The sequence below is a fragment of the Capricornis sumatraensis genome, chromosome 1 (assembly GCF_032405125.1).
Source record: "Capricornis sumatraensis isolate serow.1 chromosome 1, serow.2, whole genome shotgun sequence".
Lineage (NCBI taxonomy): Eukaryota > Metazoa > Chordata > Mammalia > Artiodactyla > Bovidae > Capricornis > Capricornis sumatraensis.
Window position 1 is genome coordinate 56,253,985 of NC_091069.1, and position 27,848 is coordinate 56,281,832.

A 27,848-nucleotide genomic window follows, 5' to 3' on the forward strand; every position below is an offset into this window, starting at 1 on the left:
AAATTCAATATTGAATATTTCCCTGAATATTTCATGTTTTATTTTTCTTATTATAGTACAAAGAAATTATAATTAAGTCTTCACCAGTGTGCCTTATAAAATGTTATCATTGTTCAAACCCGTTAGAACATGCAAATGTGGGAAGCATTGCTTTAGAGGATCTCACTCTTCTCATGAGAATCTGACCTTTGGTTAACTCTGAAGCTCTGTTCCCCTGGTAACCTGATACAAAGTAGTATATCAGTTGTTTCTAGGCAACACTGCTTATGATAAAAATGACCCCTGACTTCTAAATTATATCTGCATTGAGAGGAACTAAAAATGAATTATAAATAAGCTATGGGGAGCCATAGGTTTGTACTTCCCATAGTACACTGGTTCTTTCTCTGGGCATGTCTCTGCAGGAACCCTAAAATCTATGCTTAAACTTATTGGAAGAAATATTGACTCCTCTTAAGCCAGAGTGGACGCATTGATTATCTCATGTCTTAGCATTTGAATTGTCACCTTGGGAAAGGACAGCTTGGGATAGCTGTTGGATTGCTGCAAGGAGTCCCATGCAAAAGCAAAGCCTGATCCTGCTTAGAAGGCAGGAAGTAGTTCCTGTCCTAGCCTTCTAGGTGCCTGAGTGTATGCTAAATCACTTCGGCTATGTCTGATTCTTTGTACCCTAAAGAACTCATTCTTGTGGGATACCTGTTGGGATTAGAATTCTATGAAACGTAGTTATGTGACTTAGGACTATATAAAAGTCTATACTGGGCTCAGTGATCGAGTTGGTTTTCAGATAGTTTCTAAGCCTGTTATGTTAAAATAATTTTTAGACAGCTTTTAAAATTTCAAACTAAAGCTATTCTATCCTTTCGTCTAAATTACATGTTTAATAGCCTAAAACAATATGCAGATAAATATCAGCTTTCTCAAGTGAAAGTGTTTCTAGTTACATGAAGTCATAACTATTAAAAAAAAATACTACAGTGAGGCATATATTATATAATAAGGAAAAGATCGTTTCAAGCCATATTATCAGAAACCTCCCCAGGTTGTCTAACACAGTAACAGCTTTCTTGGGCTAGTCCATGTAGAAATTTCAATCAAGTGCAAACACGACAGATCTTTAGTATTTTCAGTTGGAATCATCAAAAATCCCAGTTTCAGACTGTCTTCCTTTCAATACACACACAGACGTACACACACACACACGGACGCACCATTTTGGCGATGTTACAATTTAGTGGATGATTATTTCATTTTATACAAATATTTGAAGAAGCTAGAGCAGTGGTTCTCAGCTTTGGCTTCTAGAATCACCCAAGACCCACCCCCAGAGTTATATTTAATTGGTTAGTTGTGCAGCCCAAGCAGCAGCGTTTCTTTAAAACTCTTGAGATGATCCCAATATTCAAGCACAGTTGTAGGCCATGGGGCTAGAACAGTGGTTCTCCAGCAGGCCCTAAAGGGTTTGCTAAAATGTAGATTGTTAACCATTCCCAGTTTCTGATTCAGTTGGTCTGGAGGAGGCCTGAGAATTTGCAGTTCCCACATAATGTTGATGCTGCTGTTCCAAGGACCATACTTTGAAAACCACTGACCGTAGAGCACTGTATTATTGAAGAAACTTGGAAGTTATGCTTTAGTCTAATATTCTAGGAGTTCCTTATCAGTTATTTTTACCAATTCTGGTTAATCAAACCAGAAGCAAAGCAAGGCATTACTCTTCTCTAGTTAAAGTTAGAGCTAAATGCATACTGAATCATGATACTGACCATCATCAAATAGATTGAGGTTTACAAATGCAAAACTCAGGAAATAGCTAATTTCTTTACAGGCTCTAGCTTGTTTACCTTTGTCCAATAAACATGTTTAAATCATAAAATTATGTAATAAACTGTGATTAAAACTGTGTAATAATGAGACAACTTAGGTTTGACCCATCTAATTCACCCCAACACCTAAAAGCAGGTAAGGAATTACTCACTTGTTTGTAGAAATCAAGGGGGGCAAAGGGAACAGGTGGACAAAGACATGCACATGCGTTCTAGCACAGTCTAAGATGTGCTGAGACGACCATCTTAAGCCTCAGATGATTCAGAGACCAGCCTAATTAAAAAGGGCAGTTGTGTGGACAGAGAAGGAACTAACATGAACAGGAGAAGAGTGTCACGACACCCAGCAGAATAATTTGGATTTAATGACATGAGCAGTAGGAGGGTGTTCAGAATTCTCGATCAGAAGGCTCATACTCTTGCAGTCTTAGTCTAGTGCATCTGTTTGAAGATGAACGGATGCATGTTCTATCACTAACAACAACAGATAAAGATGCTATTTGAAATATCAAATCACATTGAGATTGTTTTAGAAAAATCAAGAGACGAAATTAATGCTTTTTAGAACCATAGTAGATTTCATTTATCTGAAATGAAGAATAATGGCCATACAAGTCTTTTAACATGACACATTCTTTTGGACATTCATAGAAGCCTTGAGTCTAAGTTTCATTTCAGATGGACAGAGACTCTATCACAAAATAATTTGATAAGGGATTCCATGATTCTACACTGAACAGCAAGAAAAGACAGCAAGCATCTTTTTTTTTTTTCCCAGTTAAACACAGTTAAGTATAATTTTATTCAAGACATTCTTCTCAGACTGATTAACTGTCCAAGGATCTCTGTTTAAGTTAATTGGGTCATAAAGTCATTTATCAGCAAAGTAGGAATTTTAGAGCACAGCAATTTAAAAAGTTAAGTTCTTTTTTGAGGTCTTAAAGGAAGACTAATTTTCCTGGTTATTTTCTCAAAGAAAGGCCTTGTTGAAGCAAATATCCAAAGGAGACAGCTGAGGGCATTCCTTGGTGATCCAGTGGTTAGGACCTGCACTTTCACTGCTGAAGGCACGGGTTCAGTCCCGGGTCAGGGAACTATCCTGCAAGCCACACAAAGTCAAAAAATAAATAGATAAAAACAAAAACAAAGGAAGCTGTTGAAGTTTGAGGCTGAGTTCTGAATGCCAAGAAGGGCTGAATAGGCAGCCCTCACTTCGGAGTAGAGGATCAATTCCCGGAATAGATGAATGCCCAGGTTTACAATGTGAGGAGTAAAACACAGCAGTCCAGGAGTAATATTTAGGGTTCAGCCTCTCGGGAGCAAACTAGAGAGTCGAAGCAGAATAGGATTCCAGAGAACTGTGCATATGCTTCTTTAACTTTTGCAAAGCTTTCTTTGACCCTGCTGTCCCTTCTGCCTACCAAATGGATTGGGCTTAAAGGAAATTCCTGCTGATCCTCAAGAGAATCACTGTATTAAAGTAGTGAGGAAGAAGACTAGTTTTCAGAAACTTTAAGAAGGAAAGCTATGACAAACCTAGACAGCATATTCAAAAGCAGAGACATCACTTGGCCGGCCAACAAAGATCCATATAGCTAAGCTATGGTTTCTCTGGTAGTCATGTACAGATGTAAGAGTTGGACCATAAAGAAGGCTGAGTGTCAAAGAATTGATGCTTTCGAACTGTGGTGTTGGAGAAGACTCTTGAGAGTTCCTTGGTCTGCAAAAGATCCAACCAGTCCATCCTAAAGGAAATCAACACTGAATATTCATTGGAAGGACTGATGTTGAAGCTGAAGCACCAGTACTTTGTCCACCTGATGAAAAGAGCCACTCATTGGAAAAGACCCTGGTGATGGGAAAGATTGAGGGCAAGAGGAGAAGGGGACGACAGAAGATGAGATGGTTGAATGGCATCACCAACTCAATGGACATGAATTTGAGCAAACTCCAGGAGAGAGTGATGGACAGGGAAACCTGATGTGCTGCAGTCCATGGGGTTGCCATGAGTCAGACGTGACTTAGCAACTGAACAACAAGAAGGAATGGATGGGGTGGATACAACCATTATACAGGAAGTTTAAGAGAAGGAAGATGACATGGGATTTTAAGTTAAATGGGCAACAGGGTCAAGAAAAAAAGGAAGATAAAGGAAAGCTTTCTACAAATTAAAGTGAAGTTCTATACATTTTTAAATGCAGAGAAAAAGTATTCAAATACAAGGAGAGGTAGAAAAAGCTGATGAAACCTCTCCATCTCTCTTTGGAGGAAAGCATGAAAAATGTACTCAAGGGGATAAAACACAGTGAAGGTACAGTGAAGTTTTTCTTTAAAAAAATATTTATTTTAATTTACTGTTTATTTAGCTGCACCAGGTCTTAGTTGGAGCAAGTGGGATCTTGAGTTGCGGCATGCGAACTCTTAGTTGTGGCATGTGGGATCTAGTTCCAGGACCAGGTATCCAACCTAGGCCCCCGGGGCTAGGAGCATGTTGTCTTAGCCACTGGACCACCAGGGAAATTCTGGGACAAGACTTTCAAGTGAAGGTACAAAAGAGAGCTCATCATGTTACCACCATGGTTTTGTTGTTGTTGATTTGCTTTCAAATAGAATTCAGTGTTTACAAACATTATTGTGTGTCAGAATCACACAGGAAATTTGCTAAGCTAGACTCTCAAGTTCTATACATAAAGATTCTGGTTCTGTGTTGGACCCAGAAATCTGGATTCTTAAGCACCCCAGGTGATTTTTATGCTGATGATCCAAATTTTAAAAAGACTCTCATGTGTTTGTTTGTCCTGTGAGGAGCAGAGATGTAGAGTGGAGGAAAAGGCTTAGAGGTTTCAGAATGAGAATCTTGAATAGATAGGAAAATGTAAATAAAAAGGATCTCTTTGTGGCACTGAGAACCAATAAGTTAAAGTTCAATGTCATGGACCATGCCTGCTATCAGTCGAAGGGCCTGTAGTAGCATATAGACCCACACAGAGTAAGTTTTCTAAACACACACACACTAGGGCCATTAGTGAACTGTTTTTCCTGCTTTTAGGTTGGTTGGATGACTGAAGTTAATGAAACATCTAAGGTTGATTACAGTTTCAGAGACAAGTTGAAATTTCCCACTTTGTAGAGAATCACTTGAAGAATGTCCTAATTATATGTTAAGCTGTTAACAAAGAAAAAAGGAAAAACATTTTAACATTTTCTATACAACTTAACAGCAACATGTAATACCTGGCATTTCCCCAAATGTTTCTGCTGTGAGTCAGTTAGAACACAGACAGAGTCAGACAGTGTTGTTGCTGCTAAGTCACTTGAGTCGTGTCTGACTCTGTGCGACCCCATAGACGGCAGCCCACCAGGCTCCCCCGTCCCTGGGATTCTCCAGGCAAGAATACTGGAGTGGGTTGCCATTTCCTTCTCCAATGCATGAAAGTGAAAAGTGAAAGGGAAGTTGCTCAGTCGTGTCCAACTCTTCGCAACCCCATGGACTGCAGCCCACCAGGCTCCTCTGTCCATGGGATTTTCCAGGCAAGAGTACTGGAGTGGGGTGCCATCGCCTTCTCCGACAGTGCTGTTAGGTAGGAGCTAAGCAAGTTGAAATTCCTCTGTTACAGCACTGGATTGGGGGAAAGACGTTTGAGATTCTCCCAGTCCACAGCCCACCAGCCCCCTAGTTACTTTTTGTGCTCACTTGAAGAGCTCTTGCTTTGAGTTCACTTTCATTCTGGCCCTGTATGCCCTAATTTCTAAATATTTTTCTTAGTGTTATTAAAATAAAAATAGAAATTAAAACCTAAAAAATCATTTTTGCCACTGGTTCATCATTTTTTGATTAACAAACACAAAGCATATGAGAATTTTGTTCCAATCCCTTAAAAAACTTATCACGCATATGTACATAAATTTGTTTAAGTATAATTTCAGGTATTTTACATGTGACCTGAAGGCTGTGCTAAAGATCATGAACTCAGGTTCAAAATGCAGAGCTAAGGACTGGAGGAGAAAAACAGAAATGGGAAACAGTTGATTTTCACTGGAGGGTTCCTGTCTGAATTTTTTATAGTAATCTTTAGAATTGTTGTATAACATGCATAACTACAGTTTTTGCATAGTTTAACATAGAAACAATTTGAGGGTTTGTTTTTGCCATGTCATATTTTGCACTTGGTCTGTTAATAAACATTTCAATAATATCCAATATTTCAGTGCTATAGCTAAAATTACAGAAAATATCTTTGTGTCTGTAAGCAAGATTTTAAGAAGTTTTAGGGAATCACCCTTTCTATTCTCATTCCTTTGCTTCCCTCTCCTATCCATGCTCTGGTTTTTATCCCATTCTTGCTTTACTTCTTTGCTTGATCTATTTCTTATTATGAATGAGGTTGAAGAATACCCTTAATGACAGTTGAAAGAGGAATATCTTGAAATAAGCAATTTCTCATTAACAGTTATTTTGATATGTGATGATAAATTGGACTTTTTAAAGTTTAATCTGGGTCTTGATTCTAATCTAATTCTTATTTTCTTGTTTTGATCTTTTTCATGGTTCTGTCAATATTGGGTAGAGTAAAACTCTTTCAAACTATTATTATTGAATAGTTTCTAAATAATCAATGATAAATAAATAACTTATTTCCAGGTATCTTTCACTTTAAAAATCCATAATTGGTTTGTTTTTGTAAAAATCACATAACTGAAATTATCAAACATATTGCCAAAATTGTAAAATCCTTGAGTTACGGTAAGTCCAACTGTTGTTAAAAGCGGCTCCCTTTTCTTGAATAATTTATTCAGTCTAAAAGTGGTCTGTCAGAATTTTTAAAATTTTGAAACATTTGTTTTCCAGAAATCTTTTACCTTTTTAAAAGAAAATAGTAATGCAATTGCTTTATTTTATGTTGAATACTGTATTCACTTGCTCCAATTTTTATTTGTTCATAGGGTTGTGAATTATGAGAACATCAATAAAAATGACTATTATACTATTAGCAAAAAGGCAGTAACACATGTTTATAATAATGACATTGAATTTATCGAAATTGATCGATGGGAACAGGAATACCTATATCACAGAGAACTCACTAAGATTCCCATATTTTCACTTTTTCGGAAATGGAAGGCTTTTAATGTGTGGAAGAAGAATGTTCGCTCCAAAAAAATCAGTGGATGTCGAAAATCTCTACAAAAAGATCTGTTCATTGTTAACCATGTATGTATTTGTTAATCATATTTCAAAAGAATTGCTAACAGAAAAAAATCTCAAAAATAGAATATTTCCTCTTTTAAGAGAATTGTCGTTTAAGGGTCTGACAGTCTAATGTGTTTCTTCATTTCACCTAGGGTTTGCGCAGGTCCCCTTTGTTTATAAGCAGCCTTAGAGGTTTAGATTCACGATTCCCTTTGTTGTTGATCAGGAAAATTTTGTATCCTCTTGAATAGAACAGGCTAGCAACTCCTATTACTTCTTCTCATCTTTGAGACCCTCTGGACTCTATGGTCCAAAATAATTTGTGGGCTTGCTTTCATGGGCCAGTATCTCCCAATGTAGCATATGTTTTCAATCATGAATTCAAACAGTAGGGAAATTTTTAGTGTTTACTTTGGAGGAGGGGATAATCATGGGAAAGGAACTGTTGAAGTGTATGTGGCCATATTTAAAATCTCTACTTCTTGAATTTCAACTTGCAGTAGAAGTTTTCTGATTGGCCCCTGGGAATGAACTGTAATCACTGTTATTTTATGTCTATTTTATGACACTGAATCACCACCCTCTCACATCAGAAACTTCAAGTTTGCATTTTACTGGTCATTTCCTTCTCTTTGCATATGGTAATCTGAAAGATAGTTACCAAGACATCAGTTGCACAATAAATGAACTTGAAAGAAATACAACTCACATAAGATGTTAGTACAAAAACAGGTATATAAGATGTACCATCTCAAGTCCTCCATCCAATCAAGCATTCTGAGTTGTCGAATAGATTCTAATCCTTCTTGATAGCAAACTCAGCCCCTAGACCTCTAATTTCACTAAGGATCTATCAATCATTTGAACCTGTTTTACCACTGTTTTACCACCTTTCATCTTTTACCATGTCTTGGACATTGTGTATTTCATTAATTTATTCCTAGATAAATAGAATAGTTCTTCCTCCCTTTAACCTCTCAATCCTTAAGTTTGTTTTCTTATATCATGTGCTTGAGAGTTGTCATTCTCTTTGCCCACCATTCACACCAATAGTCCTTTGACCTGGATAATATCTTCTCTTTTATGTAGTCCAAGCAGACTAGAAAGTGCACATCATTTTAATCTTAGGTTGATACAACCAAAAGACCCATTGTGTTGGTTTAAATATCTATTAATATTAGATACTATCATTACTACACACCACTAGTCTTATATTTACAAGTTAACTAGGAGGGCTGGTTCTTTTCATTCTTTTCTGACCATGTTGAAAGGATATCCTTGAAATTTTTCTTTTTATTATTTTTAGTAACCAACCTTATTAGCATCTGTGCCCACATTTCCTTATAACAACTTTGTTGAAATAGAATTGATACAATTCACTCATTTAGAGTATACTATTGAATGGTTTTAATATATTCACAGAATGATCAGCCATCACCATAGTCTATTTTAGAACACTTCTATCACTCCAAAAAGAGTGATCCCTCTCCCTAATTAGCATCATGTTTCCCTGACTCCCCCAGTCCAGCCCCTGCCCCAGCTCTGATCAACCGCCAGTCTACATATTCTCTCTCTTGATTTGTCCACTCTGTGCACTTCAAATAAATTGAAACCTGCAATATGTGGTCCTTTGTGACTGGCATTTTTAATTTAGCATGTTTGCTACACAAATGGACCTATGTAGTAGCATGGCATTTCTTTTTACCAGTAAATAATATTCCATCGTATGGATATATATGTTTTATTTATCCATCCACCTATCGACAGCCTTTCCCTTCTCCAGGGGATCTTCCTGACCCAGGGATTGAACTCGAGTCTCCCACATTGCAGGCAGATTCTTTACTGTCTGAGCCACCTGAGAAGCCTCATTTATAAATAGTGTGTGTGTGTGCGTATATATATATTCTATATAGCAATACAATTGACATTTGTATATTGAGCCTTTTCCTAAAATTTTGCAGAATTTATTATTGACTCTAGTAGTTTGACTGTTGTGTTTCAGTTAATTAATTAAATTTTTATTGAGGCACAATTGACATATAACATTACATGTTTCAGGTGTACAACATAGTGATTTACAATTTTTAAAGGTTATATGCTACTTATAGTTATTATAAAATATTAAAATAATGCTAATGCTTATCACTTTCGATGGGCACTCTTGATATACCAGCCCAGGAATGAACCACCTAACCCAAATTCCATCTGAAATTTGCTAACAGCAGAAACAATGACGAGAGGAAAACACAAAACAGCTTCAGTCTCTGTTACATTCACAACTTTCACTTTTGTCCTTTATGCTGATAGCCAGATATTTAAGTTAAGCCAAAGTAATTTCTCAGATTTTATATATATCCCCCAAATTCCCACTGTGAAACTCTCACTTTTTGGCAGACCATCAATACCAGTTTTGCTGTTCACCTGGATCCTAGCTATTTATCCCTTTACTAGCAGAACTTATATTTTTGGTTCAAGGACTTTTTCTCCATAATACACTGGACTTTCTTACTTTTGCTGCCCAGTTGTGATTACAGTCTCATTTCTACTCCTGCTTTCATAGTAATTCATTTAATATCTTATTTCAACTCAGAGACATAGCCTGTAAACTTCTGCTTCTTTTTTAAATTGAAGCATAGTTGATTTATAATATTGTATTTTGCTTCTTTTTATCATGAAAATTCCTCCTTGAGATGAATCAGGGGCTACATGACTTCCTAGATGTTTTCTCAAATAAATCTCTTCACTGAGGACTCTACTAATTGTAACTTCCTTTTATTTGTACTTAGAATAAATAATTAAAACACTATTTCATGATGTCTAAATGACTATTGTTTGTCCTGTTTTAAAAACTCCTGGAAAGGAGTCCAAGTGTGTGCTGTATATAATACTTAAACCAGTGTCACATATAAGTAAATTAAACGTTTTAAAAAGATAATGCATCTGCTTCTCCTCTGATTAGATTAGGAGCGAGGAGGAATGACCTAGAAACAATCTTGGAACATATGTCTTCAAAGCCAACATCCTAGAACCCAGATTTATGATGATGGCATAGTGGAAGATTAAGTTACATTATGTGACATTATTCCACAAATAATTCCACTCATTCTCCCAGACGACATTGCAAAATAGATTCTTAATAGTGACTGTTACCCACTGAAATTGTAGAGTTAAATTTGTCTTTGTTCTATATCATAGCCTCTTAGATCAATAGATGGGCACCTCCATTATCATGGTGACTGGACATTGTGAAGTCCTTAGGAACACTAAGAATCTTTTACTAGCTATTAGTCAAACCTAGTGAAATTTAAGATATTGCCCACTCCTCTGTTTCTTGCCCTCAACTTTATAGCTAAAGCATGTGTATTCAAAATGAAAAGAAAGGAATTCAGACAAATTAAATCTGATAATTAAAAAAATACTTCCAGAACAGAATTTCAGAAGTGTCCCTTTTTAATGTACGTTCTTTGTAGTTGTAGCTGAAATTAACAAATAGAACTATTTATTTTCCTTAATTCCATTCTTCCTTTCCAAATATTTTATACCTTTAAAGTTAAGCTTTTTTTAACTAAACAATGATAATTTTTTATTTTCATTCAGTATTTGCGACCAGCTCTCCTTAAAATAAATGAATTGTGTTATCAATTGAGTTTTATGGGACTGTGTTCTATTGAAAAATATCATACCTACACCCTGCAAGAATTTAAAGCTGCACAAGTTGTACGGCTAGGAGAGGTGAGAAAATTTGTCTATCAGTTTCAAGAGTTTTTCCCCGATTTTTGATACTTTGGTGCCACTAATGATATATATTCATCAATGTCTAGGTGACAGAGCGCCTAGAAGAATTTCGAAACAAGGCAAAAGATGTGGTCAGAAAAGCTTGTCGAATTGCTCTGCGTGCTGCAGGATTTATTCCTGATGACTGTGCACGTGAATCTTCTGAGGGTATGAAAGGGAAAGAATGCCACTGGACGGGAAGTGGTGGCTTTCTGAAATGTTAACTTGTTTTCTTTCTACTTTTCTTAAGTTTAAACTGCCATTGTTTAGTTGCTAAGTCACGTCCAACTCTTTTACAACCCCAAGGACTATAGCCCACCAGGCTCCTCTTCCACGGGATTTCCCAGGCAAGAATACTGGAGTGGACTGCCATTTCCTTCTCCAGATCTTCCCGACCCAGAGATTGAACCCACGTCTCCTGCATTGCAGGCAGATTCTTTACCACTGAGGCACCTGGGAACCCCTAAGTTTAAAATAATGATCCTATATTTCAGTTATTCCAAACATTGCTTGATAGATTATAAACTGATTGTATATTTTAAAGTGGGGGAAACATGCAAATACTGAATCTTTCTTGCATTACCCCTGCTTGTATATAGTATTTCTAAACTGGTTTACAGAACCTTTCTTTCACAAGCATTTAATAGTTGACTCAGGGTCTCTCTGCTTAAATGTATGTCCGACCTATTAGTATAGACAATCTCAGGACTGGCCCCACCTGGCAGGAAGGATAAAGGAAAATTTTACGCAGGCAGAAAAGAAGAGTAAAATCAGATGCTATTAAAAGGAATGTTAGTAAGCTGTCTAGTGCCTTTTGTTGAGTTGAAATCCTTTGATGTGGAATTTGTTTGGGTAACTGGGTTATTTCCTGGCGTCTGAAATATCTCATGAACCAAAGCATTTTGTAAGTTTTGAATTTTACTTGTCTCTTAATGCATACTGAAAGAAATGGAATTTTTACAGAAGGATTCTTGTTACTGCCTCTTCTGTTGTTCATAGGTCGTTTTAAAATGCCAGAAAGCGGAAGTTTCATTGAGTTGCCTACAGGAGACTCTGAGAAAATGACCTACACAGAGCAGGCCAGCAAAAGGCATCACTGCATGAGGCTGACATGGTAAATGGTTATTCTTTCTTTCAAGAAAAACTAGAGCTTCCATCCTTCTCATGTTTCATTAAAAGTCAAAGCCTTCAGGACTTCCCTGTTGATCCAGTGGTTAAGACTCCACACTCCCAGTACAGAGAGTGAGGGTTCGATCTCTGGTTGGAGAACTGAGATCCCACATGCCACACAGCACAGCAAAAAAAAAAAAAACTTTTTAAAGTTAAAGCCTTTATCACAGGATTTGCTAGTAGTGATGAGAGATTTGGGGGACCTGATAACCTGAATGAGGGCCCCAGAAACCCACCCCTCCAGCTGCCATCCAGCAAAGCATCCAGAGAAAGTGGTAGGTATGTATGTCCAAGGGCCGAGGACTCCTCGTTGATCTCTAAGGTTTTGTTTCCCTCTGGCCCAGTCAGGAGCATCAGGCAGGTGGTAGTAAGAAGCCAGGCACATAGAGATTTTGAGTCTTCTCCAGTGGATCTGACAGTAAAGAATCTGTCTGTAATGCAGGAGACCCTGGTTTAATCCCTGGGTTGGAAAGGTACCCTGGAGAAAGAAGTGGTAATCCACTGCAATATTCCTGCCTGGAGAATTCCATGGACAGAGCCTGATGGGCTACAGTCTGTGGGTCGAAAAAAGTTGGACACAACTGAGCGACTGACACTTTGACTTTCCAGTGATCTGGAGGGCCTGTTCCACCTGTCTTGGTCCCTAAAGAATTACAGGCAGCTGTGCGGCTACACCAAGTTCCACTGCCTTTCTGAGTCAGGTTTTGTCACCAGGAGACCAGGGAACAAAGTCTGCCTTCCAGACTTCACCAGGACCTTCCACCTGCTTGAAGTGAAGTGAAAGTGAAAGTCACTCAGTCATGTCCGACTCTTTGCAACCCCATGGACTATATAGTCCATGGAATTCTCCAGGCCAGAATACTGGAGTGGGAAGCCTTTCCCTTCTCTAGAGGATCTTCCCAACCCAGGTCTCCTGCACTGCAGGTTGATTCTTTACCAGCTGAGCCACAAGGGAAGCCCAAGAACACTGGAGTGGATGGCCTATCCCTTCTCCAGCGGATCTTCCCAACCCAGGAATCAAACCGGGGTCTTCTGCATTGCAGGCAGATTCTTTACCAACTGAGCTATGATCCACCTGCTTACCCAACTGGATTCTGCATCATTCTAAAACCTCATCACTGCAAGTAACCCTTGCAAACAAAATAATCAAATACTACCTGAAGAATGTGTGTGGCACTAGAAAACACTGATGACTGTTACTCTGTGTTCACTAACTTGGTCCAACTTTTATAGCTATTTGATTAACCTTAATTGTGTCCCAGTCCTGGTGGCTGAGATGGTAAAGAAACTGCCTGCAATGCAGGAGACCCAGGTTTGATCCCTGGGTCAGGAAGATCCCCTGGAGAAGGGAATGGCTACCTACTCCAGTATTCTTGCCTGGAGAATTACCTGAACAGAGGAGCCTGGTGGGCTACAGTCCATAGAGTTGCAAAGAGTCGGACACAACTGAGCAACTAACACTCAAATGTGAGATAATCGAATAATAATGCTTGTATTGCAACAGAAAGCAGTGACGCAGTCCCTGAGACTATTATCATAGGCTAGAGGCACCTTAGGCTCCCCTTAAGCAGAATGAAAAGTTACTCCTAATGCCTTGCTGACTCAGTTTGCATTCGAAACACTCAAGTAGGGAAGCATTAAATTTTCATCTTGGGGTTAGCAGTTGCTGTCCAGCAATAATTATTGAATAGCAAAGATTTCATTACCATTAGAGTGTAAGTCACAGATGTGTATTTACTAATTTCTTCATTAAAGCATCTTAAAAAAAACCTCTTGTGGCCCTTTGGCTAGATGAGCTATGTGCTTTTTTTCATAACTATATTGCTCACTAAATATCCTATGGAATGGCTAGAACGTCTAGCTAAATTCATGCTATATATTTGAGTATGTTTGTGTTTTAGGGTGAAGAATATCTAAGAACAACTCTTCTGGACAGTAAATCCCTGATATCACAATATAAATAGAAAGTCAAAGAGAAATTATATTTTAAAATTTAAATACTTGCTTTAGAGTCACTTTCAAAAATATGTAGTGAGTATAGAAAACTGAAGCTGTGTTTTTTTTTCTTCTCAAGCTTTATTCGTCTAAATGACTATCTAATTGAAAATACAATGCACGTCCTAACAGTAAATTCTGCTAGCTCTCTTTTGAATTACCTCACTGACAAATTAAAACGAACACCTTCAGCAGATGTCATTCAGAAATGGATTACAGAAGAGAAACCTGAAGTCACTGATAAAAAGGTAAATTCAGATACAATTAAGAAAATTCACTGGGCAACATTCATTGAGAAGTGCTTGCTATGCTCTATGAATTATGCTATATTTTGTGTACTGGAAACAGTAGGAGAAATGCTTAGAGGGTTTCACAGTATAAACAGTCTACTATGCACATACGGAATGGAAGAATGAAAATCAGCGTATCAGCAAGTATCTAATAGCAGAGAAAACATCCATTGTGCTGAATATTGCAGTCACTCTCACAGGCATTGCTAAAGATTCTTCATGTGTTCACTGCATAAATATTCCTTAAGTATCTACTGTGTACCTACCCCTATGCTCAGTGTTGGGTACAGAGTGATGAAAAGCATAGACAGAATACTTGCCCCCAAGTAGCTTATAGTTCAGGGATCATTGTGAGCATGAACTGGCAGAGAAGCAGGTAAATTGGTATAAATGAAAGAGATAAACAGTGGTTTTAGAGGCAAGAAGAAGAAACTCATGGGAGCAAACCTTGGTGCTTTCAGTGCATAACCTCTTGGGAGGATGTTGATCTTAGAGTAATTTGAGATGTTTTAAGATTAAATAGTACAAATGAATAGTAGCAATGCATTCTAGAGAGAAGGCTTGTTATCTGTTATCCCAATAAACTTTCCCCTAGTCGATCCTGGATTATGGCGCCATCAGTTCTGTTCAGTTGCTCTGTCGTGTCTGACTCTTTGCGACCCCATGGACAGCAGCATGCCAGGTTTCCCTGTCCATCACCAATACGTGGAGCTTGCTCAAACTCATGTCCATTGAGTCGGTGATGCCATCCAACCATTTTATCCTCTGTCATCCCCTTCTCCTCGTGCCCACAATCCCTCCCAGCATCAAGGTCTTTTCCAATGAGTCAGTTCTTCGTATCAGGTGGCCAGAGTATTGGAGCTTCAGCTTCAGCATTAGTCCTTCCAATGACTATTCAGGACTGATTTCCTTTAGGACTGACTGGTTTGATCTCCTTGCAGTCCAAGGGACTCTCAAGAGTCTTCTCCAACACCACAGTTCAAAAGCATCAATTCTTTGGCGTTTAGCTTTCTTTATGGTCCAACTCTCACATCTAGTATGAAAAGGCAAAAAGATATGAAAGATGGTGCCATACCAGGTACCTAAAAACACAGCAAAACATGTTTATCTGGTTTCATCAAGCTTCCTACTTCCATATCTTTATATATCCCCAGGAAACCCAACTATGCAGTTTCAAGGGCTGGTGCTCTTTGGAATAGTTTTCATTTTCTCTAAAAGTTCAATTTTAATTGCATATGTCTTTTCATTACTTTCTCTCCTCCCTTGTTCTTAGTTCCTTTTTTTTTTCAATACTATCACATTTTGAAAGTAACGTTTATCTTTCTAATTGTAAAAGTAATATATGCTAAGTGCAGAAAATTTGAAAAACACAGAAATACACAAAGAAAAGCATTCTCTACTATACCAAGACATCTATTTCCAAGGGTGAAAAGGCAATCATACTTTACTTACTGCTTTATCAGCTGCTTTTTCCACTTTGCAATATATTATGAAAAATCTCCCAAGTCGATTTGTATTTTTTTCCATATAACATTCTCACATAGAAATGTATTATACATCTTGTAAATAGTTTTCTATTGTTGATCACTTTGCACTACTCTAAATAATGCTGCAAAGAACATCTTTATCTATACGTTTTCCATGCATCTCTGATTTTTTTCCCCTTAGAAGAAATTTATAGATCTGGAACTATTGGGTCAAAAATATGTTCACTTACTAAGACTTTTGGAATTGATGCATAAGTTCCCAGAAATTTTTGTGTCAGTTTACAACCTTTCTAGCAATGTTCAAGAATGAACTTTTGCTCACATGCAGTCTAGATGTTATCATTCATTTCAGTCTTTGCCTATCTGGTGGATGTAAAGTAGTGTTCAGTTCAGTTCAGTTCACTACTTTAAAATGTTATGTCCCTTTAACTACCACCCCTGTACAGGACAAGAGGATAGGTGCTGTGACGAGAAAAATCTGGGTTTTTTACCTTCTCCAGATCCTACTTTCTCATGGGAGTAATAATGATACCTACTAAGACCCACTACATATGGTTGGTATGAAATTTACATGAATACGCAGCTCTGTCTGGGAATCAGTAAATACTCGATAAATGTTACTGAATAAAGTATCAGGAGAAAGAGAAAGAAGAGCATATTGACTGGCATTTCCTTTAAAAAATTTCAGATTATGACCTTGGCCCATTTTTCCATTTAAGTATATTTCTGTTTACTGTCAGTGGTCATGTTATTAGTATATATTCCTTTTGACTATATCAAGATATTTGTATTTAAATATAATCAACCTTCCATCTGCTATATCCATTACTGATACATTTTTCCAGTTTGTGGTTTGCCTTTCCACTTTGTTGACAGTTTTTTTACAAGGAGAGAAGTTTTACATAATTGCATAATCTTTCCATATTTGCCTTTAGATTTTCATTTCTATGGTAGTATTCTTTGAAAGACATGCCAACATTATAAAATCAGCTAATTGTATAAGTCTGTGGGCCTTCTGTAATAGAGGCTTTTTTATTTTAGACCTTCATACTTAATATCTTTAATGGCCTCCTTGGTGGCTCAGCGGCAAAGAATCCAACTACCAATCCAGGAGATGTGGGTTTGATCCCTGAGTCAGGAAGATCCCCTGGATAAGGGAATGGCAACCCACTCCAGTATTCTTGCCTGGAGAATTCCATGGACAGAGGAGCCTGGCAGGCTACAGTCATTGGGATCGCAAAGAGTCAGACACAACTTAATGACTAACCAACAACAACTTATATCTTTGTAACACTGCACATGTGCTCATTGCAGGGGGCCCCTGTGTTGGAGAAGCAGGAAGAAGATGAGTCTCTTGTTCCGATGTTTCTCACAGAACTGATTTTGACAGTCGAGTCACTGCTCTTTCAGCCTTCTTTGGAAGATATTCTGGTATGTGTTTCCTTCCTTAACATCTGTGTATAAATAACTTCTTGGAAAATGAAGCAGTTGTTCTACTGTTAAATGATTAGCAGGTTCACTCTTGTCACTTCTCCAAAATGATCGTAAGAAAAAGGCAGAGCATTGGTTCTGTGCACAGCATGGCTTCTACATAAAAGGTATCTGAAAGTTTAGCACATTTTCTTTCATTTGAGACAGATTAGGGGCTTGATGGGGTATACTATCAGAAGAATATAGTCTGTATATGAATTTAGAGGACTTCCCTGGTGGCTCAGATGTTGAAGCATCTGCCTACAATACGGGAGACCTGGGTTCGATCCCTGGGTCGGGCAGATCCTCTGGAGAAGGAAATGGCAACCTACTCCAGTACTCTTGCCTGGAAAATCCCACGGAGAAGCCTGATAGGCTACAGTCCATGGGGTCGCAAAGAGTCGAACACGACTGAGCGACTTCACTCACTCACTCATAGGCATCCTTCTGATGTGAGTCCAAGAAATCGCTGTTGTAAATACCACTTTGAAATCTTTTTTTAAATATGTCACATTTAAGAGGATTTTATTGTTTTGGTATCTATTTTTAATTTTTTAATTGGAGGATAATTGCTTTACAATATTGTGTTGGTTTCTTCCATATATCCAGTTTTTGCTATGCTATGCAGTCAATTGCCACTAGATTGGCCACTTAAATCAACAGCCATTTATTACCTCCATCTCTGTGGGTCAGGAGTCTGGGCACCTTTTAGCTCCTTCTCTGCTTCAGGGCCTCTCTAGGCTGCCCTTTGGGTGTTGTCGGGATTGAGGTTTCCTCAGAGGCTTTACTGGAGAAGGATCCACTTCCAGTTTCCCTCAAGTTGTTGTGAAAATTCATCTCTAAGCAGCTATAGGACTGAAGTCCATGGTTTCCTGAGAGAAGTCAGCTGAGAATGTCTGTCTGCTTCTTCAAGACCAGCTGGAGAATCTCCTTTGAGAAGGGCCCAATCTCTCTTTTAAGAACTTTCACTTGATTCAATCAGGTCTACCATGGATCATCACATCCTTTCTTTTTTAAATATGTCTATTTATTTATGGAGTTATGGATTTATACGTCTATTTATGTATGGATTTTTGGCTGCGCTGGGTCTTCATTACTGCATGCAGGCCTTCTCTAGTTGTGGTGGGCAGAGGCTACACTCTTAACTGTGGTGTGTTTGCTTCCCATTACTGTGGCTTCTCTTGTTGCAGAACACAGGCTCTAGGGCTTGCAGGCTTCAACAGTTGCAGCACGCGGGCTCAGTGGTTGCAGCACATGGGCTTAGTTGCCTCATAGCATGTAGAATCTTCACAGACCAGGGATCGAACCAGTATCCCCTGCATTGGCAGGCAGATTCTTAACCACTGGACGATGAGGGAAGTCCCATCACATTCTTGATTAACTGACAGTCAATTATGTCTGCAAAGTCCCTTCATCTTTCCCTATAACGTAACCTCATCATGACTGTGGCATCCATCATGTTCACAGATACTGCCCATATCCAAGAGAAGGGGGTTATACAGGGCATGTAAACCAGGGAGGGTGGATTCTGGAAGACATTTTAGAGTTCTGCTTTCCTCCTTCAGGTACAAGCACAGATTAATAGACCAATCAGAGACTATATTTTCTGTCCTTAGCTGGTGTGCTGTGGTGCAAAAGCACTAGTAATCAGGATCTCTAGATTCTAGTCTTGGCTTTTCAATTAGTAAGCTTTTTGACCTTGGGGAAACCACTTACCTCTCTGAGGCTCAGTACATGCATCTGTGAAATAAGGAGGCAGGTGAGTTTTAAGGTTGCTTCCTCTTCCAACAATTTTTGACTCTGTAATTTATGAGATCATCAGGCTTGTTTAGGGTATTTACAAGGATGAGCAGCCTGCTGAGGTCCCTATGGTTGGACTCTCTCAGGAGTTCCCAATAAGAGAGGCACTGGATTTTCGTGCCCTTTCCAGGCCAGAATATTCATAGCCTTAACATGGAAGACAGAGTATAGGAAGATAACACAAGAAAGCTCTGTCCAGCTAGCAGCTGGCTATTCTCCTTAAGCGCCAAGGGATAGGCCTTGAAAACGTCAATACTTAATATTTCCTATTGTAGGACCCTACTCCCAACATGAGTGTTAGTCGGTCATTCGTGTCCAGCTCTTTGCAACCCCAAGGACTGCAGCCTGCCAAGCTCCTCTGTCCATGAAATTCTCCGGGCAAGAATACTGGAGTGGATAGCCTTTCCTGGATCTTCCCAACCCAGGGACTGAACCTGGGTCTGCTGCATTACAGGTGGATTCTTTACCATCTGAGCCACCAGGGAAGCCCAACAGGAGTATTTTTAATTCCTAGATAAGTTGTAGGCTAAGCACATTCATATGTTCACACCACAGATAAGGTTTTGCTTCATGTAGCCCCAAATGAGCCAATGGCAGTATAAACAGAACTGTCAATCATGAATTTTCCATTTTTTTTCTCACTCTTATTTTGGTCATTAGTCTTAGCATTTCAAACATGCATACACACATAGAGCTTCATCTAAAGGAAAAATTATATACTTAAGTCTTGACATCTGACACTGTTCTTGCTTGGATTAACTATGGTCTCCTACTACTTGATCCAAATACTTGATCCAAAAGATGATGCTATGGAAGTGCTCAATATGCCAACAAATTTGGAAAACTCAGCAGTGGCCACAGGACTGGAAAAGGTCAGTTTTCATTCCAATCCCCAAGAAAGGCAATGCCAAAGAATGCTCAAATGACTGCACAATTGCACTCATCTCACACACTAGTAAAATAATGCTCAAAATTCTCCAAGACAGGCTTCAACAATACGTGAACTGTGAACTTCCAGATGTTCAAGCTGGATTTAGAAAAGGCAGAGGAACCAGAGATCAAATTGCCAACATCCACTGGATCATCAAAAAAGCAAGAGAGTTCCAGAAAAACATCTATTTCTACTTTATTGACTATGCCAAAGCGTTTGACTGTGTGGATCACAATAAACTGTGGAAAATTCTGAAAGAGATGGGAATACCAGGCCACCTGACCTACTTCTTGAGAAATATGCATGCAGGTCAGGAAGCAACAGTTAGAACTGGACATGGACCAACAGGTTGGTTCCAAATAGGAAAAGGAGTACGTCAAGACTGTATACTGTCACCCTGCTTGTTTAATTTATATTCAAAGTACATCATGAGAAACGCTGGGCTGGATGAAGCAAGCTGGAATCAAGATTGCCAGGAAAAATATCAATCACCTCAGATATGCAGATGACACCACCCTTATGGCAGAAAGCTAAGAAGAACTAAAAAACCTCTTGATGAAAGTGAAAGAGTAGAGTGAAAAAGTTGGCTTAAAGCTCAACATTGAGAAAACTAAGATCATGGCATCTGGTCCCATCACTTATGGCTGGAGATAAGATGGAGAAATAGATGGAGAAACAGTGGAAACAGTGGCAGACTTTATTTTGGGGGGCTACAAAATCACTGCAGATGGTGACTGCAGCCATGAAACTAAAAGACACTTACTCCTTGGAAGAAAAGTTATGACCAACCTAGACAACATATTAAAAAGCAGAGACATTACTTTGCCAACAAAGGTCTGTCTAGTCAAGGCTGTGGTTTTTCCAGTGGTTGTGTATGGATGTGAGAGTTGGACTATAAAGAAAGCTGAGTGCTGAAGAATTGATGCTTTTGAACTGTGGTGTTGGAAAAGACTCTTGAGAGTCCCTTGAACAGCAAGGAGATCCAACCAGTCCATCCTAAAGGAAATCAGTCCTGAATATTCACTGGAAGTACTGATGTTGAAGCTGAAACTCCAGTACTTCGGCCATCTGATGCAAAGAGCTGACTCATTTGAAAAGACCCTGATGCTGGGAAAGATTGAAGGCAGGAGAAGGGGATGACAGGATGAGATGGTTGGATGGTATCACCGAATCAATGGACATGAGTTTGAGTAGCTCCAGGAGTTGGTGATGGACAGGGAGACCTGGCATGCTGCAGTCCATGGGGTTGCAAAGAGTCGGACATGACTGAGAGACTGAACTGAACTGAACTGAATACTTGATCCAACACACGTTTTTCAATTCTTTCCTGTTCCTGTTGTGTTTAACAGACCTCTGATTGCATATGACTCTTATTTACTGCTCCCACCTCTGGAAATAGACTCCCCCTTGGTTAAATTTCTCTTGGTTTTACTCCTGTGGCAACATCTTTTCCTTTTCAGTCCTCTATTTTGGAAGATCTTTTTTGTCTGAGCTTTGACTGCTATGATCCTTAAAGGCTCCCTCCTCCTCACATGTTATATATTCTTCCTGGATGCTTGTGTCTGTGCCCATTGTTCTAACTACTGCTTCTAGAATGGCATCTTTAAATGTATATTTCCATACAGTACTTTTCTTCTAGGCTCCAGACTTAGAGTCATCTGGAAATCTCCACAGTTAAGACCAACTCACCAAAATAAGGGCTTCCTAGGTGGTACAGAGGTAAAGAATCCACCTGCCAATGCAGAAGACACCAGAGACGTGGGTTTGATCCCTGAGTTAGGAAGATCCTCTGGAGGAGTAACTGGCAACCTGTTCCAGTATTGTTGCATGAAAAATCTCATGGACAGAGGAGCCTGGCGGGCCACAGTCCATGGGGGTCACAAAGAGTCAGACCCAATTAAGCGACCAAGCACACACACACCAACATAAATTAAACTTATCGACTTCTCCCAAAACTTACTTTTCCTTCTGTATTTGAATGAAAAGCAGTACCCAGATGCCCAAGCCAGCAATCTCGGAGTCATCCTGTGCTTAGTCGATCAATCGTGTCCGAGTCTTGTGACCCCATGGGATGTAGCCCTCCAGGCTCCTCTGTTCATGGGATTTCCTAAGCAAGAATACTGGACTGGGTTTCTATTTCCTTCTCCAGGGGATCTTCCTGACCCAGGGTTTGAACTAGTGTCGCTGGTGTCTCCTGCGCTGCAGGCAAATTCTTTACCCAGTGAGCCATCAGGAAAGCCCGGATCTAGGGTCTAGGCATCACCCTAGATCCTCCCTTACTCTTTGGAATCAAGTCCTGTGTGTTGACCTTAGTTGCACCTCCCTTCAATGAGAACCCCATCCCTGCTGTGATGGTCTCTTCTCACCTGCCTGCCTCTCTAGCTTCTAGTCCATTTTCTACATTGCTGACTGCAAGAGTATTCCATAGGCATACCTTGTCATGTCACTTAAAATTAAACTTCTCCATTGTCTATAGTAGCATTTTCAAAGGACGCTCTATAAGATACTGATAGACATACTAGGAGACAGGGGGTTGTGATATGCATTTACACATTAACAAATATGAAAACGTCTTTTTAACAGATCCAGAGGAAAATCCTGTTTAGTTTTGCTTAATGTGAGGTTTCTTCCCCAACTTATCTGACCTTGGGACACCTTTAACTCAGGGAAGGCAATGGCACCCCACTCCAGTACTCTTGCCTGGAAAATCTCGTGGATGGAGAAGCCTGGTAGGCTGCAGTCCATGGGGTCGCTGAGGGTCAGACACGACTGAGCAACTTCACTTTCACTTTTCACTTTCGTGCATTGGAGAAGGAAATGGCAACCCACTCCAGTGTTCTTGCCTGGAGAATCCCAGGGACGGGGGAGCCTGGTGGGCTGCCGTTTAGGGGGTCGCACAGAGTCAGACACGACCGAAGTGACTTAGCAGCAGCAGCAGCCCATGGTCACAATCTGGGGAATGCTGGACCACCAGCTCAGCATCACTCACAAGCCTTCATGAGGGGTCGACTGCATCACAACTGCATTTAACCACACTGGCACTTACGCTGCAGCACACGGTCCTGCTGCCCTCCTTGGGCCTCTCACATACAGTGAGTTACAAGAACTCTACTTCTGTCTTGTATACTTGAGAAGCTGCTGCTCATCTTTTAAAGTTCATCTCAAGAAGTACCTTTTCTTTATATCATTTAGATGGATGTTTATTATAAATTAAAAATTAATTTGTGCTCACTGAAGAGAATATGAAAAGCACAGAAAGACATTATTAGCAACATTGGTCATCCCGTGTGCCACAAATAGAAATAACCTTTTAACATGTTTAGATGTTTTCTCCAATTTTGGTTTAGTACATACTGATATATACCAACAGACTTAACTGGCCATGAGATTTACATATGCATTTTTAAATGGGATTTATACACCAGTTTTATCCTCCTCTCTCTTTTTTTTTATAAGCTTTGTAACATTATATTATAAACTTTTCCCGTGTCATTCATTAATCAATCTTTGGAGACACCATTTTGAAAAGGTGCCTAATTTTCATTTGTATAAATATACTATAACTTAACCATTCTATTTTTGAACACTAAAGTATTTCTCTAATTAGTTTTTACTATAAGTATTGCTTCAGTGAGTGCCGTTCCACATGATCATTGTTTACATACCTAATTGTTCTCTAAAGAGAGATATCTAGAATGGAAACTACTGCTCAAAGAATATGAACTTTTATTGATTGCCTGCTAGTCTGCCATGTCTGACTCTGCAACCCCATGGACCACAGCCTGCCAGGTTCCTCTGTCCATGGAATTCTCCAGACAAGAATACTGGAGTGAGTTGCTATGCCCTTCTCCAAGGGATCTTCCTGACCTAGGGATCAAACTTGTGTCTGTTATGTCTCCTGCATTGGCAGACAGGTTCTTTCCCACTAACACCACCTGGCAAGCCCTAGCCACCCTTTAAACATTCCCTGATATTCTTAGGCTATCTTGGCCTTCTTTCCCTTATGACTTTTCTGGGTTTTGTTCATATTTCAAATGAATGTAATATATTCATCTTAATGTGTTGCAATTTTTTGCTTATCAATTTCTCTCTCAATTAGAAAACATAGTTCCTAAACACAGGGGCTGTGTCTTCTGATTTGTCATATACTTAGAGTCAATGTAGTACTTGGTATGGTTGAATGAATTATTCTTATTTATTTTAGTATTTTAGAAAATTCAAATTTTTTTATAAATGTACCCTTATGTGCATTTACATTTTTGTTTGTGCTTTTCTCTCTAACAGGATGGTATTTCAGGTGCAATTAATCATTTCCAAAACACTGTGTTATCAGTTCCTAATCTCGTGCCTGATTCATATTTTGATGCTTTTACCAGCCCTTACATTAACAACAAAATGGAAGAAAAAACTTGTGGGTTTGGTCCAAGCTTATCAGCAGTGTTTGATGATGATAAGAATTTTCACACAATTATCTTCCAAATAAAGGTATATTTTCTTTTACTAAAGCCATTTTTACAATACTTTAAATTTTTAATTAACTGAGCAACATATTTTCTTCCTGTCTTATCTTTAAATTGAATGCTACTTAATCTCTAGATGGTTAAGAGATTTTTTTTAAGTCCTAGTATATCAGAGCACTGATGATAGGAAAGAGACATAACGGCACAAGCTATTCAAGACTTGAATAACTTCTAAGGGAGAAAATAAGGTAGATACAGGGTGCTCGGGGCTGGTGCACTGGGATGACCCAGAGGGATGGGATGGGGAGGAAAGAGGGAGGGGGGTTCAGGATGGGGAATACGTGTAAACCCGTGGCAGAGTCAAGTCAATGTATGGCAAAACCAATACAATATTGTAAAGCAATTAGCCTCCAAAAAATAAATAATTAATTATTTTTTAAAAAAAGGAAGAAGAGGCATTATTTGAACATTGAGTGGTGCAGAAGAAATAAAGCAACTGATGAAAAGTTAAGGTCCTGCTAAACAAAACAGAACCAAAAAACAAGAATATACCTGACTCCCCACAACCAGAAGATAAAATAATCTGCACATTGCTACACTTACAAAATAAAATGCCTTTCAATTATAAATCTTATAAATTACTCCAAATCCATGAACCAAATTAATTAAAATATATTAAATACATGAGAAGTTACCATAAAGAAAAATCAGAAAAATGAAGATTAAAAAAGCTAATGAATATTCCTTCTTTTCCCCCTCAAAGACATGAAACAAAAGCTGTACTGTAAACTCAAGTATATAACATCAAACACATATTCAAGCCTGAATATGTGTGAAATAACATATCAAAAATTCAAATTTTAAAATATAAATGGTATTGTTTTAAGACAAAATTATCTAAGAAATGTAGACTAAATTTCATAGTGTCCAAAGGTGAATAAACTGAAACTAAAATTTAAAAGACAGGAAAACAACCAAGAGAATGAAAATAAGCTAGTGTTTGTGCATGTCCTCAGCTGCTCAGTCCTGTCCGACTCTTTGCGACCCTATGGACTGTAGCCTGAGCCCACCAGGCTCCTCTGTCTATGGAATGCTCCAGGCAAGAATACTGGAGTGAGTTGCCATTTACTACTCCAGGGGATCTTCCTGACACAAGGATAGAACCCACATCTCTTGTGTCTTCTTTATTGGTAGGCAGCTTCTTTACCACTGTACAAGATATAAGAAAAACAAAATGGTTAGAAAGAAAATAATCAAAATAGAAAAAAGGCAAAGAAAGATAATATACATATAATTGAAGTCTCTGAAGAAGAAAAATAAAACAAGGTGTAGAACAAGCACATAACTATAGTCCCAGAAAAGAAACTGTGAATCTATATACAGAGTACCTTGGGAAACTGACCCAGACCAATTAACTCTGAGATACATACTCTTGAAACTACTATCTTTTAAAGAAAAAAAATTTTTTTCCTCCAGGTCTCAAAGCAAAATAATAACATAACATATGGAAACAGCATCAGGCTTCTCAAAAATGACATATAAAGCAAGGTGATGATAAACAGCACTTTTTAATGAAACTCAAGAGAAAAAAGTGTGATCAAGAATTTTTATCTAGATAAGCCAGTCCTTCAAGTAGCAAGGCCATAGAAAAAGTAGTTTTAGAAAGACAATGTGCCCTAGAGAACTTGATGCTGATCTGGAGTTTCTGTGAAACAAAGATGAGTTTCATTCAATCAAGAGATATCTGGCAAAAAGAATGATCTTTCTATTTGTAGATCCACATGTAAGGAGCTTGGAAGTTGCCACTCCATCCTAACAACAAGTAAAAAGCTGAACACATTGATTGAACAGACTGTTAATGGGTCTGGAAGAGAGGCGAGGGCATAGGGAAAACCACAGCCCTCAAGACTGGAGAGACAGAGAAATACATACAGAGAGTCATGGTTCTGAGAGCAGAGACTCATGGGCAGAAACCTCAGTGAGAACCAGTGCCAGGACGGGAAAACCAGAACTGTAATTGGTACTTTGCTGGAGGCTCAGTGTGAACAAGTCAGAATAAAGCACTCAGGGGACCCAGTTATAGGAGACTCCCACAGTGTTATGAAATTTACCTGCAGGAGCTCAACCAGGTTCTCACAGTAATATTAGAAAAAGATCTCCTCATGCTTCCAGCAGGGAGAGGGGAAAGGAATCATTTGAAATACATCAGAGCACTCTGTTCTTGACAAGGCCTGCCCTTAGAGGAAATGAGTTATCCAGAGTTTAATTTGCTAGTGTATTGTCAGGTCTTTACTGACCTGAGGGAAGGGAAATACACAACTCCAGCCTACTCTAGCCATCCTGTCCCACCTAAGGAGAGAGGGGCGAAAAAAAGCGAGAGACATTTATGATGATACTCACAGTCCAGAGGCACTGGCTTACTAAAAGACTGAGACCTAATCAAAGGATGAAGGTAAAATATATCCCCTTCCCTGACACCTATCATCCTCTAACTAAGGACCTATTAACAGCCATTCCTTTTACCAAGTATATGACATCCAGTTATCAAAAAAAGTTACAAGGCATATTAAAAAGGGAAAAAATTAGAAGACAGAGCAAGTATCAGACCCAGACATGGCAGGGGTATTGGACATATCAGACCCAGAATTTAAAGCAACAATGATTAAATAATCATACAACTATGATTAATAGTCATTGGAGAAGAAAATGGCAACCCATTCCAGTATTCTTGCCTGAAGAATCCCATGGACAGAGGAGCCTGGGGGGCCAAGGTCCATGGGGTCACAGAGAGTCAGACACGACTGAAGTGACTGAGCATGCATGCATGATTAATAGAACAACTATGATTAATAGAATGGGAAAGACTAGAGATCTCTTCAAGAAAGTTAGAGATATCAAGGGAACATTTCATGTAAAGAAGGGCACAATAAAGGACATACATGGAATGGACCTAACAGAAGCAGAAGATATTAAGAAGAGGTGGCAACAATACACAGAAGAACTATACATAAAAGATCTTCATGACCCAGATAACCATGACGGTATGATCACTCACCTAGAGCCAGACATCCTGGAATGGAAAGTGAAGTGGGCCTTAGGAAGCATCACTACAAACAAAGCTAGTGGAGGCAACGGAATTCCAGTTGAGCTCTTTCAAATCCTCAAAGATGGCAAATTTGGAAAACTCAGCAGTGGCTACAGGACTGGAAAAGGTCAGTTTTCATTCCAATCCTAAAGAAAGGCAATGCCAAAGTTTGCTCAAATGACCGCACAATTGAGCTCATCTCACACACTAGTAAAGTAGTGCTGAAAATTCTCCAAGCCAGGCTTCAACAGTATGTGAACCATGAACTTCCAGATGTTCAAGCTGGATTTAGAAAAGGCAGAGGAACCAGAGATCAAATTGCCAACATCCATTGGATCATCAAAAAAGCAAGAGAGCTCCAGAGAAAAC

At 38.9% G+C, this 27,848-nt stretch overlaps 1 protein-coding gene across 1 annotated transcript in view; it reads left to right on the forward strand.

The window, feature by feature from the left end:
• Nucleotides 1-27,848, forward strand: part of DNAH6 (dynein axonemal heavy chain 6) — a 284,532-nt gene that overhangs the window by 22,041 nt on the left and 234,643 nt on the right. The window contains exons 4-10 of the mRNA XM_068975806.1: nt 6,771-7,038; nt 10,615-10,749; nt 10,839-10,959; nt 11,791-11,905; nt 14,036-14,204; nt 17,048-17,164; nt 24,219-24,419. Of these exons, the coding sequence (XP_068831907.1) occupies nt 6,771-7,038; nt 10,615-10,749; nt 10,839-10,959; nt 11,791-11,905; nt 14,036-14,204; nt 17,048-17,164; nt 24,219-24,419 (1,126 nt within the window). The remainder of the gene's footprint in view (nt 1-6,770; nt 7,039-10,614; nt 10,750-10,838; nt 10,960-11,790; nt 11,906-14,035; nt 14,205-17,047; nt 17,165-24,218; nt 24,420-27,848) is intronic.